At 45.9% G+C, this 16,248-nt stretch overlaps 1 protein-coding gene across 1 annotated transcript; it reads left to right on the top strand.

Annotated features, from left to right (window-relative positions):
• Positions 1–14,854: 14,854 nt before the first annotated feature.
• LOC125153031 (metallothionein-1) lies at positions 14,855–15,852 on the top strand. Its single transcript, XM_047835881.1, has 3 exons — positions 14,855–15,012; positions 15,320–15,385; positions 15,582–15,852. Exons 1-3 carry the CDS (start codon positions 14,985–14,987, stop codon positions 15,671–15,673), a joined length of 186 nt encoding a protein of 61 aa, XP_047691837.1. The 5' UTR covers positions 14,855–14,984; the 3' UTR covers positions 15,674–15,852.
• The last annotated feature ends 396 nt before the right edge of the window (positions 15,853–16,248 follow it).

Genomic DNA, 16,248 nt, shown 5'->3' with positions numbered 1-16,248 from the left:
ACCCCATTTTGGACGTGTTGTCTTGTTTTTAACAGATCACATAGCTAGAAGGTGGTAGCGTCAGGATTTGAACCCAGGCTAACTGACTAAAATCAGTCCCTTGCAACTAACCATGCTTGTTTTCTTGCTTCTGGCTCGCCTTGTGTTACAAAGAGCATCAAAGCAAATCTGAATCACCTCATACTCAGGATGATGTTTTTGTCTGTTGAAGCTACTACAACAAAATATTACTGAGTAGCAATTAACAACAGAAATTTATTTCTCACAGTTCCGGAGCCTAGAAGTCTGAGATCAGAGTGCCAGCATGGTCCAATGAAGGCCCTCTTCTGGGTCAAAGACTTCTCATTGTATCCTCACATGGCAGAAGGGACTAGGGAGCTCTGTGGGGTCTCTTCTTTAAGGGCACTAGTCCCATTCATGAGAGCTCCACGTCATTAGTCACCTCCCAAAGACCCCAAGAAACACAAACATTCAGACCATAGCAGATGACTACAAAACCGAAATAAGTGTTGGCAAGGATGTGGAGAAACTGGAACCTTGTATGCTACAGGCAGAAATGTAAAATGGTGCAGCCACTGTAGAAACAGTATGGCAGCTCTTCCAAAAATTAAAAATGGAATTACCATATAACCCAGCAATTCCACCTTTGGGTATATACCCAAAAGAATTAAAAACAGGGCCTCAAAGAGATATTCGTAGACCCGTGTTCATAGCAGCATTATTCACAATAGCCAAAAGGTAAAAGCAAGGTAGGTATCCACTGCCAGATGAATGGGTAAGCAAAACATAGTGTTTACTTACGGTGGGATATTATTCAACCATTAAAAGGAAAGAAATTCTGATTTATGCTACAACGTGGAGTTGTAGGCCAGTCACAAAAAAAGAAAAAAAACGTATGATTCCAGTTATGTGAGGTGCCTAGAGTTGTCAAATTCATTGAGATAGAAAGTAGAATGGTGTTTACCAGGGGGTGAGGAGAAGAGGATGGGAAGTTGTTCAGAGGGTACGGATTCCAGTATTGCGAGATGAAAAGAGTTCTGGAGATTGGTTGCACGATGATCTAACTGTACTTAACGTTACTGAACTGTACATTTAAAACTGGTTAACAGGGGTGCCTGGCTGGTTCAGTTGGAAGAGCATGTGACTCTTGGTCTCAGGTTCATGAATTGAAGCCCCACGTTAGGGGTAGAGGTTACTAAAAATAAACCAACGAACAAACAAACAAACTTTTAAAAATAAAATAAAATAAAAGTGGTGAAGGTGGTAAATTTTATGTTTTGTGCCTTTTACCACAACTAAAAATAAAATAACCAAAGCTACACGGCAATAGAAAGCAGTTGCTATATATGTGTGCTATAGACTATATTGTATCTGTTCAAATTCATACACTGAAGTCTGAATCCCTGATATGACTGTTTGGAGACAGGGCCTGTGAGGAGGTAATTAAGGTTGAATGAGATCACAAGAGTGCGGGGCCTTGATATGATGGGATTAGGATTAGTGTCCCCAGATGAGACACTAGAGAGCTCTCTTGCAAGATGGTGTCTGCCTACAAACCAGGGAGGGAGCTCTTATAGGAAACGAACCCTAGCTGCATCCTGATCTGGGACTTCCAGCCTCCAAAACTGCAAGACAATAAATTTCTGTTGTTAAATCCACCCAGTCTATTTTGTCATGGCATTCCGAGCTGACAAATACAGTGTGTGTGTGTGTGTGTGTGTGTGTGTGTGTGTGTAAGTGTGTGATGGGGAGACCAGTATGTATAATATATAAAGAGTTAATACAAATCAATAAGAAATGGACAACATGATTTTAAAATTTCCAAGGATATAAATTAGCAATTCATAGGAAAATAAACTTGAAAGGCCAAAGAACAAATGAAATAATATTCTATCTCATATCTATCAAGGAAATGCAAATTAAAATAACATTTTGCCCACCGGTTTGGCAAAAGGGTAAAAGACTGCTATTTTGTATGAAGAGTGAGGGGGTAGGGGAATGGTTATGAACCCCCATCCCCTGCTGGAGGGAATGTAAATTGGTACAGCCACTTTGGACGGCATTTTAACAGTAGCTACTCAAACATAAAATGTGTATATCTTCAACCCAGGATGTTCACCATACCATCATTGTATTAGCAGAAGCCTCAAAACGAGTTAAATACCCTTTAGTAGGGAAGCATAAAAATGGTCATAATGAACACCTAATAAAAGGAATCATGTAAGGGGCCCCTGGCTGGCTCAGTCAGTTGGGTGTCAAACTTTTGATTTCGGTTCAGGTCATGCTCACTCAGTTCATGAGATCAAGTTCCATGTCAGGTTCTGCACTGACAGCATGAAGCCTGCTGGGATTCTCTGTCTCCTCTCTCTCTGCCACTCCCCCTGCTTTCTTTTTCTTTCTGTGTCTCAAATAAATAAATAAACATAAAAAAAAGAATTATGTTAAGGCTCTGGAAGGCTCTGGAAAAACCACCACAACTTATGATTAAGTAAAAAAAAAAAATATATATATATATATATAAACAAAATATCCATACAATTAAATATATATAGTACTATATATATATAAAGCATTATATATATATAGCACTATATATATAAGCAATATATATATATATATACAAGCACTATATATATATATATATATGTGTGTGTGTGTGTGTGTGTGTATTCTGTATATATTCTGTGGAGCATGGGATTTTCCCAATCAAGGGAATCTTTAGCTTTATTCATATTAACCTTTTCCAAAGACACTGCATTCACTTCTGTTTGGCTAATTTTTAGGTGTGCTAGTGAATACCACAGGTTTGTTTTTTGTTGTTTTTTTTTTTAACTCAACACTTTGCCTTGGAGATATATCCACGTTAAGACATAGACAGCTAATAACTACTATAGAGTATACCGTGGATATGATTGTATCATAGTTTATTTTTAAATTTTCTTGGGGCGCCTGGGTGGCGCAGTCGGTTAAGCGTCCGACTTCAGCCAGGTCACGATCTCGCGGTCCGGGAGTTCGAGCCCCGCATCAGGCTCTGGGCTGATGGCTCAGAGCCTGGAGCCTGTTTCCGATTCTGTGTCTCCCTCTCTCTCTGCCCCTCCCCCATTCATGCTCTGTCTCTCTCTGTCCCAAAAAAAAATAAACTTTGAAAAAAAAAATTTTTTCTTAATGGACTAATGGATGGATATTTAGGTGGCTTTTTCCAATAAGCAGAGCATGGCTCCTTCTTGCATATGTGTCAGTGAGTTTCTCTGAGCTGTAAGCTGATGTGTCACATTGCTGGAGCACAAGAAAGAGCCCTTTTAATAGATCTTGTCAAAAGTTCTTGCTGGGATTGTTCCTATTTGCACTCCACCAACAGTGTCTGAGAGTTTTCAATGCCCCATTCCCTCATCAACCCTGAGTATTAACCTTGAATTTTTTTTGTCAATTTGACGGGTGAAAAATGACATCTTAGATTTTAAATCTAAGTAAGGTTGAGCACCTTTCCAATGCTTTATTGGCCAGTGGTTGTCATTTTCTATGAACTACTGATTCATGTCCTTTGTCCATTTGTCTTTTCCTTTGCTTGTAGTGTTCTTGTTGATTTGTAGAAGCTCTTTATATATTTTGGCCACTAATCCTTTGTTTTCGATCTGCTTTTTTATTTTTCTGAAAGTTCTCAAAGTTTTTGGCCTTCTGGTAAGATTTTTTTCTCTTGTTTTTTTTAACCCACTTTTCGAGATATAGTTTACATGCTGTAAAATTCACTCATTGTAAGTGTACAATTCAATTATATTAGCAAGTTTTTAGAGTTGTGCCACAATCACCACAGTACAGTTTCAAAATATTTTAATCATCCAGAAGTTCTACCGTGTCCATTTGCAGTTAATCCCTGCTCCCACCACCAACCCTAGGCAACCAATGACCTGCTTTCTCTCTGTATGAGTTTGCCTTTCCAGACATTTCATACAAATGGAATAGCATAAGGTCTTTGAGAGTCATTCCATGTAGTTGCATGTCTTAGTAATTTATTCTTTTATTGCTGAATAGTGTTCCTTTTATTAAAAAAAAAAGTTTATTTCTTTATTTTTGAGAGAGAGAGAGAGAGAGAGAGTAGGAGAGGGACACAGAGGGAGACAGAGGATCCGAAGCAGGCTCTGCACTGTCAGTGCAGAGCACAATGTGGCGCTCGAACTCATGAAATGGTGAGATCATGACCTGAGCCAAAGTCAGGTCACACTTAACTGACTGAGCTACCCAGGCACTCCTGAATGGTGTTTCATCGTATGGATTTACCCCATTGTATTTATCCATTCACGAGTTGATGGATGTTTGAGTTGTTTCCACTTTTTGGCTATTTCAAATAATAGCTGTGTTCATAAACAGCTGTGAACATTTGTGCACGCGTCTCTGTGTGAACATACATTTTTATTTCTCTTGGTTAGATATTTGGGAGTGGAATTGCTGGGTCTTATGGGAACTCTGTGTTTACTTTTTGAGGAAATTGCCAAATTGCTTTCCAAAGTGGCTACATTTTACATTTCCACTAGCAATGTGTGGGAGTAGCACGTTTTCCACATTCCCACCAGCACTCTTAAATGCCTGTATTTCTTTTTTTTTTTTGAGAGAGAGAGAGAGAGAGAGAGAGAGCAAGCTGGGGAGGGGCAGAGAGACAGGGAGAGAGAATCTTAAGTAGGCTCCACGTCCAGTGTAGAGCCTGATGGGGACTTTATCTAATAACCTTGAGATCATGACCTGAGCTGAAATCAAGAGTGGGACACTCAACCGACTGAGCCACCCAGGTGCCCCAAATGTCTGTATTTTTTATTATAGCCATTCTGGTAAGTGTAAAGTGGTACCTTATTGTGGTTTCAATTTGCATTTCCCAAATACTAATGATGCTGAGCATCTTTTCATGTGCCTAAAAGCCGTTCGTATATCTCCTTTGCTGACATGTCTACTCAAGTATTTTGTCCATCTTTAAGGTGTTTTATTGTGGCAAAACCTACCATTTTAACAACGGAACATTTTAACAATTTTCAAGTGTATAGCTTCGTAGTATTCGATCTGTTCCCATGGTTGTGCCTCTGTCACCACCATCCATCTCCAGAGCTTTTCCATCCTTCCCCAACTAAATTCTGTCCCCATCAAACAATAACTCTCCATTCTTCCCTCTCTCCGGCTCCTGGAAATTACCATTCTACTTTCTCTATGAATTTGACCACTCTAGGCGTCTCATATAAGTGGATTCAAACAGTATTTATTTGTCCTGTCGTGACTTATTTCATCTAGCATAATGCCTTGAAAGCGCATCCGTGTTGTAAGATTTGGCAGACTTTCACTCCTTGTTAAGGCTGAATAAATTTTCTGTTGTATGTATATACCACACTTTGCTTATCCATTCCATCCATCAGCGGACGTTTGGGCTGTTTCCACTTTTTGGCTCTTACAAACAATGCACTGAACATGGGGGTGCATAGATCTTTTCGACTTAGTGTTCTCATTGTCTTCTGATAAAAACCCGGGAGCGGAATTACTAGATTATATGGTAGTTTTATTTTTTTTGTTAGGTTTTTAAGTGTATTTATTTTGAGAGACAGAGAGAGAGGATGAGAGAGAATCCCAGGCAGGCTCCGTGCTGTCAGCGCAGAGCCCAGCTCGGGGCTGAAACCCATGAACTGTGAGATCATGACCTGAGCCGATACCAAGAGTCAGACGCTTAACCGACTGAGCCACCTCGGCACCCCATGGTAGTTTTATTTTTAATTTTTTTTTTGAGGAAACTCCATACTGCTTTCCATTGTAGCCGTACCAATTTACATCCTTACCAACTCTCGCTATTTTTTTTCTTTTAGTTAATAGCCGTTCTGACAGGTGTCAGGTGATGTTTCATTGCAGTTTTGATGTGCATTTCCTTGATGATTAGGGAGGTTGAGCATTTTTTCATGTACCGGTATGTCCTCTCTGAAAAAATATCTATTCAGATCCCCTAGCCGTTTTTTAATCAGACTGTTTGGTTCTTGGCTATTGGGTTATATGAGTTCTTTACATATTTTGAATATTAACTCCTTATCAGATATATGACTTGCAGACATTTTTTCCTATTTAGTAGGTTGCCTTTCCATTTTGTTGATGGTTTCCTTTGCTGTCCAAAAGCTTTTTAGTTTAATGGGTCCCATTTGTTTACTTTTGCTGTTGTTGCCTTTGCTTTTGGTGTCAAATCCAAAAAAACAGTCATCACCAAGACTGACATCAAGGAGCTTTCCGTTCATGTTTTCTTCTAGGAGTCTTATGGCTTAAGCTGTTACATTCAAATCTTTAATGTATTTGAAGTTATTTTTTGTGTCTGGTTTCATTCTTTTGCATGTGACTGTGCAGCTTTAGCAACATCATTTATTGAAGAGACTCTCCTTTCTCCATTGCTTATTCTTGGCCCCTTTGCTGTAAATTAATTGGCCATATATGTGTGAGTTTATTTCTGGGCTTTCTATCTTGTTCCCTTCATCCATATGACTGTTTCTTTGCCAATACCATACTATTGTGATTACTATAGCTTTGTAATATAGTTTGAAATCAGGGAGGGGCACCTGGGGGGCTCGGTCAGTTAAGCATCCAACTCTTGATTTTGGCTCAGGTTACGATCTCACGGTTATGAAATCGAGCCCCACATTGGGCTCCATGCTGAGGGTGGAACGTACTTCGGACTCTCTCTCTCTGCCCCTCCCCCACTTGTTTTCTCTAAATAAGTAAGTAAGTAAGTAAATAAATAAATAAATAAACATTAAAAAACAAATCAGGGAGTATGCTACCGTCTGGTGGTATTCTTTACAGTTTTGCATCATTCAGCTTTTAATGAGTGATCTTTTCCATCTTTCCATGGAATTTTGAGCCAACGTAGGAGATCTACATCTCCCCTGAGCTGCCATCTCAACTCGGCCCCCCAAACCATTTCATCACAAAAATATCTATGAATGCCTGAAAATCACCATGCTCTGTGGTGGACACCGAGGATGGATGAAAAGAAATGGTCTCAGCCCTTCAAGAACTCAGGAGGGTAAAGCCATCGCAAGACTCTGGAGTAGAATCCTGAATGCTCTAGAGCTGGAAGAAACTTACAGACTGTGGCACCCGGGTTCTCCTCATTTTAGAGTTTGGGAGGGTGAAGCCCAGGGAGGGTGAGGAGATACAAACAAAAGCTCTGGTGGGCTTAAGAAGGGAGTGATTCCACTAGGTTGCAGATCAGGGAAACACTCCTTAGAGGAAGAGGCATTTGAAATGGGCTCTTCGAGTTGGAGGGCACCTGGAGGCGCCTGGGTGGCTCAGTTAGTTACTCTTAATTTTGACTCAGGTCATGATCTCACAGTCTGTAGAATCAAACCCCATGTTGGGCTCTGTGCTGACAGCACAGAGCCTGCTTGATATTCTCTCTCTTTCTCTCTCTCTTTTTCTGCCCCTCCCCTTCTGTGCTCTCTCTCTCTTTCTCTAAATAAATAAATAAACATCTTTTAAAAATGGGCTTTTGGGGACAGTAGGAGGGAGCAAAAACCTGGAGCGTGGAGTGTCATGTATGTTTGGAGAAGGGTGTGGGATGCCCTGATCCTAGGCCAGAAGTGCTTTGGGCACAGAAAAGGGAAGTTGAGGCCAGATTAGCCTCAAGGCTAAGGAAGTGGTACCAGAAGGTGTTTAGCACCTCCCTGAATGCAGGCTTTCAAAGCTGCCTCTCCACAAGGCAGGCCTCACCCTGCAAGGAGCCTCCTTCCTGGCTGCTGGCAGGACTCAATTTTCCCCATTCCTCTGCATTATTAAGCACCCACCATGAGCTGGGCACTACGCCAAGTGCCAGAGCTAGGACAGCGGGCACAGCAGACAGCCCACAGCCTAGTGGGGAGTCAAAGATTAAACAAAAAAACCACACACAGCACTAGCTGCTGGGTGAGGCTGTGTGTAGAGGGCCCAAGTGCACAGGCTCTGGAGATAGACGGCCTGGTTCGGCCCTTTCCTAGCCACTGGCTCTCAGCAATGTTACTTAACCTCTCTGAGCCTGTTTCTCCCTCTGGAAACTGTGGGTGGTAACAGTCCCTGTCTTCTGGAGCTGTCAGAAGAATCAAGTGAGTTCGCACATGTAAAGCACCGAGCACCAGGCACAGGATCTAGAGCGTGGAAGTATTAGCTGCTTTATCACAAGTATCTGTCACTGTAATAAGGGCTACAGAGAAGGCGCATGTTTGCAGATAATAGACTCAGATATTTTGGGTTGCAGGGATGCTTTTCTGAGGAAATGACCTTTAAGCTAAGACCCAACAGATGAAAGGGACAGGGGTGGAGAGAGCATTTTAGGCAAAGAAAGCAACTTACGCAAAGAGTCTGAAGGCAGAAAGCACTGCCTTCACCCCGGGTAGCCAGACTTTTAAGATGGCCTCAGTGATGTCATCCTCCTCTACTCATGCCCTTGTGCAACCCCTCCCCTTGAGTGTGGCCTGGACCTAGTGACTTCTCACAAATACAACGTTGCAAAAGCGATGGGATGCCACTCGGTGTAAAAGTGGCTGTGACTTCCATCTGATCACACTTTGCTGTTGGCACTCTCTTGCCCTTTTGCTTTGCTCACTGTCCTGTTGTGAGATGCTCTATGGAGAAGCCCACGTGGCCAGGACCCAGGAAAGGCCAACAGTAAGGAACCAAGGCCTTGGCACAATAGCCCCCAAGGGCCCAAATCCTGCCAACAACCCCATGAGGGAGCTTGGAAGCGGATCCTGTCCCAGTTCACTCTTGAGATGACTGTGGCCCTGGCTGACACCCTGCTTGCTGCCCGTGAGAGACCCTGAGCCTGAGGGCCTAGCTAAGCCTTGCCTGCATTCCTGACCCACAGAAACTACGAGGCAACACGTGTGTTGTCTTAGCTGCTGAGTTTGTTATGCAGTAATAGAAAATGAATACACCACCCAAAGGAAGGCAGGGTCAGTGGAAAGAGAAGGAAGAACTAAGATCACAGAGACGGTACCTGGGACAGGCACCATGGAATTACAGGATCTCCTGGGAGGAAGGGCCCTAACCTCTTTCTATCCCCCTATCTAACGCTGGAATCACCAGCCTCTATTTCTATTGCTGTGGTGACAGGAAACTATCTTCCAAGTTGGTCATGGTCAGCTCTCATTGCAAGGAAGGTCTTTGCCATCTAGAGCAGAACCTTTATCCCTGTAGCCCCACCCTTGGCCAGGTTCTGCCCTTAGGACCACAGAGTACAAGTCTAATGTCTTCTTTTCAGCATGGCATAAACACGTGGGTGTGGAGTCAGAAAGTCTAGGTTCAAATCCCAGTGCTGCTGTTTACAGCTGTGTGACCCTGAACAGGCCGTGTAACTCCAGGGCCTCATCTGAGACAATAACAGCATCTGCCTTGTTGAGCTACGCTGAGGTCTAAATGAAATAAACTCAGGATGTCTTTAACACCTGGCCTGGGGCACAGCATGTGCTTCATATTTTCCCCCACAACGACTCCAGCAGATTAGAGATGCCAGTGAATCACTGACTCCTCCCATCAAGACATGGGGCCTTCCTCCTTTCCCCGTGAATCTGGACCTATGACTGCTTGACCAACAGAATGGGGCGAAACCGATCTGTGCTAGTTTCAGGGCCCAGGGTTTAAGAGACTCACAGCTCCTGTTCCTGTATCTCGGTCCTCGGTCCTTGCACCTTTGGAGCCCTGAACTGAACGGAAGAAGCCTAATTGCCCTGAGGCTGCCATGCTGAAGAGGCTACTTGTGGGAGCTCTGGTCAATAGTTCCAGGGTGCCAGATTATGTGAGTGAAGCTGTCTTAGATCTTCCAGACCAGCCCATTCACCAACTGAATGCCACCAAGTGACCTCAGTCAGTAATACACGAAAGAACAGAATCACCCAAACGAACGCTCTTGGAATTCCTGACCCACAAAACCAAGAGAGACAATAAAATGGTGGTTGTTTAAGCTGCTAAGTTTGGGGCCATTTGTGGCATAGCTATAGATAATCAGAGCAACCACTGTCCAAATATTTGAAGGTAACGCTTTTCTTCCAGAATGAACCTGTCCACGCCTCTCAATTGTTGTTCACATGACAGGGTTTGGAATCTTAGGACCATTGTGATCAACTGTCTTCTGGACGGTGGAAGCCCAACAATAACACAACCCACAGGGTGGTCTGACCAACGGTGCCAATCAGGACTTTATCCAGAATGATTTCACTAAAAAGGAAATGATTGACTCACAATGGCTTCAGGAATGGCTGGATTCAGGTGTTCCAGTGATGTTCCAGTCTCCATTTCCTTTGTCATGATTTTATTTTCAGGCCCTTCTCATGGAGACAAAAAGCTTTAGAAATTTAGCTTCACATCCTCTCAGGTTCAAGTGTAGACAGAAAGAGTGACTTCCATTTCCCCAGCATTTCCCCAGCAAAAGTTTTGGTGATTCTTTTTGGTTCATGGCTGGGTGATCCAGAGCCAATCACTGTGGCCAGGGAGGTGGAATGGCTTGGGATCCCAGAGATGGAGTCTACACCATCCAAATCATAGGGACTAAAAGGAAAGAGGGGAGATTCTACAAAGGAATACTAAAAGTACCTCCACAAGGGAAGGATGAATGGATGGCTGTGCAGCAGAACCATAAACATCCCCCTCTGCAGTTAGGAGAGTAAAAGTTCACCTCGTTCATTCTAGATGGCATACTTCTATTAATGCAGGCCAGGGCCACATCACTGGCTCACACTGATGACTAAATCAGAGTAGCTGGTGTGTGTGTGGGGGGGGGGGGGGTATTTTTCCTCATCTAATGCTTCTTGGCTTCCTGTCCCTTCATCTCCCTCCCTCAGCCCTGCATGCCAGGGCTGCAGACATTGCAAGGTCTTCCCTCTCTAGTGTGTCCCAAGCACAGTGAGGCTTTCACGGGGCGTGTCGCCCAAGCAAGACTAGGGCCAGGCCCCCCTCACCTTTGCTGATTGGTCATCCCTCCCCTCACAGAATCAGAATGATTCGGGGCAGGCAGCTAAGGCCTGGAGGCAAATTTTACTGCCAACTGGGATGGCTCAGACCCAAGGCTAGATTCAAGACCCTGGGGGCAAAAACAAGCCCTATTGTCTCTTCATAGTGTTGGATTGTTTCCCCTGAGTGGGCCAGTGACCACCTGATTAGAAACCAGGAATTTTGCATATAATGTGCATGTGTATGTAAATGACAACAACAAAGTCTGTCCGCTGCTCCAAGAGCAGGCCTTCAATGCTCTAGTCCACAGGGCTGCCGGACACAGATTTCTGAGACCTTGGCTCTGAAATCAGAGAAAGTTTGCATGTGCCCTTCAAATTCTAGCACAATTGGATCATTTGACAGGATGAGTAAACTGAGGCTCGGAGGGGCCCTGGCACATAACTGCCTGAAGGTCAATCAGCAAGTGAGTGGAATGCCTGTTAGAATTTAGTCCCTCTGATGGCTCAACTCTCCTGCCCTGTTTGGTGTTTTCATCTGAGTGAGCACACAGGTCCCAGGGCGGTGGAAAAGTTTTTTTACTTTCATTTTGTAATCGGTCCTAATGCAAGGTGGGGGCTGGGGAGGGAGGGGACATTCAAGGGATTACCGCCTTTAATTCATCTGACAAATATTGATTAAGCACCTACTGCAAACTTGGCCCTGTGCCTGGGGCCAGAGCCACATTTTGGGGAGCAATGACCGTTCTTGTTTTCAGTGGCGGGCTGGAATGGGGAGGGACACAGATATCAATCCAACAGTCACACAAGGTCCTGCATATTACAGACATGGAAAGTGCCAGGAAGGAAGAGGACAGGATGTTTACCAGTACGCTCCACAGGCATCCTGACTGAGCATGGGGTTCAGGACGGGTTCCCCAGAGGAAGTGATGTTTCCACAGGACCTTAGAGTAAATGCTATGAGAACAGCCTGTCCTTGCCCGCCTCCTCACTGAATTCCTGGCTGCAGCAACCAGCATACCCTAAGTTGCCGGGAACCTTCCAGCGACCAGAGGTTGCTGACTCCTCTGATGACACACTCTGGGCATTCCCAGGATGATGATCTAAGGTCCGTTACCCAGAAGCCAGACACACTTGAGCAAGGGAGCTGGGTGTGCCTCCTCAGAGAGGAATTTGGCCACTACCTCCATTCTTCCCCTCAAAGCACACTAGGGAAGAAATTTCTTGTGGCGTTTTCCCTTCCAAATGCTCCAGGGCAGTGCTAACTTTCCAACTGGTGGCTTCTTCTGCAGGCTGGAGTACAACTCCTTCCCCTCCCCTGCCTGGCAAAGACCTTCTGGCCTTCTTGCCTACCTCCTCCCAGACTGGACTGACTTTCTTCTTCTCTGTTCCCCCTGGCCCTGAATGAACCTCCATCCTAGCCATGACCCTGGTGTCACTTTTCCCTATGCACTCACGGGGCCGCTCCCATGACTATGAGTTTCCTGAGCACCAGGCTTGTAGTTTCTTGATCCTTACTTTCCCTTGTTGATGTCCTGCCTTTCAATGATCTACCCTCAGCAGCTGCTGGATGTTTTGATTTGAATCACTAGGCTCTGCTATGCACTAGCTCTGTGACATTGGGCAAGTTACTTAACCTCTCTGGGCCACCATTTCCTCCTCTTTAACATAAGACTAAGGGGGTTGGGGCGCCTGGGTGGCTCAGTCAGCCGAGTGGTCAACTTTGCTCAGGTCGTGACCTCGCAGTTCGTGAGTTCGAGCCCCACGTCAGGCTTGCTGCTGTCAGCGCAGAGCCTGCTTTGGATTTTCTGTTCCCCGCCCCCGCACCCCGATCCCTCTCCTGCTTGCTCTCTCTCTCTGTCTCTCAAAAATAAACATTAAAAAATAAAATAGGACCAAGAGATAGTCCTTATGTTGCAGAACTTTTTACCTCAATACCTGGGGTTCATGTCTCCCCACTTTGAAGAATGAAGAGATGCACACAAAATGAGCAGCAAAAGGGACGCCTGGGTGGCTCAGTCAGTTAAGCGTCTGACTTCAGCTCAGGTCCTGATCTTGCGGTGCATGCGTTCAAGCCCCGCGTTGGGTTCTGTGCCGACAGCTCGGAGCCTGCTTCGGATTCTGTGTCTCCCTCTCTCTTTCTTCCCCTCCCCTGCTCACGCTCTGTCTCCCTCTGTCTCAAAAATAAATAAACATTTAAAAAATTTTAAAAACACACACACAAAATGAGCAGCAAAATGTATTAGAGTATAAGATCAGAAAGGAAAAATAGTAGGAAAGCTCTCTTTACAGAGAGGAGGCATTCGAGGGTGAATACCCATGACTATAGGTAAGGGTCCTTGTTTTAGAAGGTTCTGGTTGCCCCCCACTTCCCTCTTGTTCCTTCTCAGGTTCTACCCTTATTGGTTTGATAGCTCGAGGTGCTGTGTTGTCCATTCCTGATTGGCTCAATTCCATGGTATGAGGGGTGGTCTATGGCCATACTGTTCCTTGTGGGTCATAGGTTTTACGGTCTACTCATTTTTAGTCAGATCTTTCGTCAAATTCCTGGGAAACCTGAGGGGGAGTAGGTGGTGTCTGTTACATTCCTTAAAAAAAGATTTTTTTAATGTTTATTTTTGAGAGAGAGAGAGAGAGAGAGAGAGAGACCATGAGCGAGGGAGGGGGCAGAGAGAGAGAGGGAGACACAGAATTTGAAACAGGCTCCAGGGTCTGAGCTGTCAGCACAGAGCCCAATACAGGGTTCGAACTCTGAACAGCAAGATCATGACCTGAGCTGAAGTCGGACACTTCACTGACTGAGCCACCCAGGCACCCTTGTGTCTGCTACATTCTTAGGAGGAAACTTTCGCCCGAAGGGTTTGCTGCGGTCAGACACTTCCAGCATTGTTCCAAAATAAGTTTTTTTCCCCACCCAGTGACTTCAGGTCCTAATCTTTCCGTCTCTCTGCCTATTTTATCCGATCTTTCCCTATCCTACTTACCTCGTAGGGTTGTTAAAAAACAAAATTCAACTGGGTTAATTTGAAGATCTAATTGGCTTTATTAAGTGACTCATGAATCAGTATCCCATCTTGCAAGGAAGGGGGAGTTCGGAGGAGTTGTACAAAATGGAAAGTTTTTATAGGAAAGAAAGCGGGGCAAGAAAGTCATGAGCAAAGGAAAAGAAAGGATTGTTTTAGGCAAGGTCACCTTCCTTAGGTGGAAGGGCAGGGTCAGGGTGGATTCATTCATCCTCCTTTGGGAAATAGAGAGGGCCCCTGTGACAGATTGCCTCATTGGCGCTGATCAGAAAATTCCTCATTGACCCTTAAGACTTACACTTATGAAGAAGGTTAAAACTGCAGTTTAGGTTAGGTATTTAGCCCCCGTTTGGTGACTTGGCCTAAGGGACACCATTTGGGGTCAGTAGTTTTCTTTTTAGCAGTTGTTATGGGGTTAAATGAGAGCCCGCACAGAACACACTCACTAGCTCACTACAGTCCGTAGCACACAATAAAGCACTCTATATACATTGCCTAGATAGGTTGTCCATAACCATCCCATGGGCTTACCGTGCTGTGACACAATTATTAAGTCTTGACAGGTACAAAGACGTTTTTGTAATCTGGTCTTCCAACAGACTTTTCTGTCCAGGAGGGGGCCCCAAGACCCGCTCCGCACCCCTCTACCCCAGCTTTCCCCCGCCCCCCAAACATCTCGAGTTCAAGCACAGGCCAGGGGGCAGGGTGCCGGGCGCAGGGCCCAGCGGCCCGGGACGCGGTGTCCCGGCTCTGCACCCGGCCCTCCCGCACGTGGTGGCCCGCGGCGTACGGAGGCGGTTTCTGGGAACCGGGGCCGGCGGCCGTGCGCACAGCCCCGTGCGCCGCCCGGCCGCCGGTGATTCAGCGCGGGGCGTGTGCAGGCGGCGGCCGCACGGGGCGGGCTTTTGCACTCGCCCCGGCTCCTTCCCGCTATAAAGGCGGCCCGCCGCGCTGCGCTCCACCACGCCTCTTCTGAGCGCCCAGCCACCTCTCTGCAACCGTCTCCGGACTCCAGCTACCGCTTCTTCTCGCCATGGATCCCGACTGCTCCTGCGCCACCGGTAAGCTCGGGTTCGGGGCCGCGCGTCGGTTGTAGAGCCAGAGAAGCAATCTCTGACGTCCCCTTCTGTTCTTGATCACTCACTTTCGGGGTGCTAACTGCCCCTCCCCAGAGCCTCTCGGTGTACCTCTCTCTAGGCTAATCGAGCCCCGCTCCTACCGACAAGGGGTCGGACTTCATGGCCTGTCCGGGTTCCCACGGGCAGGTTGTGGAACTGAGACTCAATCCCCGGGCTGCCAGCACCCATTCCCGCGTTCGAGTCCTCCCCAGGGACGGTTCGGTTCTCACCGCTGCCTTTCTCCTTGCAGGTGGCTCCTGCTCGTGCGCCGGCTCCTGCAAATGCAAAGCCTGCAGATGCACCTCCTGCAAGAAGAGTGAGTGCCATCTTTTCTCGTACACCCCCTACCCACCGCCACCCCTAGCCCATACTCCAGGGGAGTTAAAACAGGATAGTTGATGCCCCTTCCTCGGGAAAGGTGCTGCCTCCACGATGGGCCCCATAGGGGAGGACCGGAATCACTCATCCTTTGTGCCCAGCGCTCATCTCTGCCTCCTCCTTCCCTTTCACAGGCTGCTGCTCCTGCTGCCCCGTGGGCTGTGCCAAGTGTGCCCAGGGCTGCATCTGCAAAGGGGCATCGGACAAGTGCAGCTGCTGCGCCTAATGTCCGGGAGAGCCCGTCCCCGATGTAAATAGAGCAACGTGTACAAACCTGCAGGGTTTTTTGGTTTTTTGGGTTTTTTTGGTATTTTTTGTTTTGTTTTTGGTACAAACCTGATCCATTTGCTACATTCCTTTTTTTCCTATAAAATATGTGAATTATAATAAAAGTTGTTAAATTTTTTCTCGCTTCTGTTTTCCTTTGCGTGCCCAGGAGGGCTGGGGTAGCGGATTGGACTGGAAGTGCAGAAACCTGGGTTCTGTCCACAAATGTTAGTCCCTAATAAACTGAGTGCCTTAAGGCAAGTCAGGTTACATCACCGAGCTTAACTTTCTGTAAAATGGAAGAGCCAGAGAATATAAAGGCATGAGGACTCATCGGGTCCGTGTGTTATCATGTCAAGCGTTGATGGCACAGAAACTTCTCAATCCAGAATTTATTTCTTTAATTATAAGTAATCTCTAAGCCCAAGGTGGGGCTCAAACCTCCTACCTGAGATCAAGAGTCACATGCTCTAGGGACTGAGCCAGCCAGGTGCCCTGTCAATCCAGAATTTCTCATGCTCCATGGTTTCTCTG

The sequence above is a fragment of the Prionailurus viverrinus genome, chromosome E2 (genome assembly GCF_022837055.1).
Source record: "Prionailurus viverrinus isolate Anna chromosome E2, UM_Priviv_1.0, whole genome shotgun sequence".
Lineage (NCBI taxonomy): Eukaryota > Metazoa > Chordata > Mammalia > Carnivora > Felidae > Prionailurus > Prionailurus viverrinus.
Note: the sequence above shows the minus strand (reverse complement) of the source record. Positions and strands in the feature narration are given on the sequence as shown.

What these genes read in the sequence shown, in the direction of transcription:
- LOC125153031 (XM_047835881.1), top strand. Translation starts at nt 14,985, where the DNA reads ATGGATCCCGACTGCTCCTGCGCCACCG. An exon ending in CGACTGCTCCTGCGCCACCG is followed by an intron (nt 15,013 to 15,319) that starts GTAAGCTCGGGT and finishes TTCTCCTTGCAG; the next exon opens with GTGGCTCCTGCTCGTGCGCC. An exon ending in ATGCACCTCCTGCAAGAAGA is followed by an intron (nt 15,386 to 15,581) that starts GTGAGTGCCATC and finishes TCCCTTTCACAG; the next exon opens with GCTGCTGCTCCTGCTGCCCC.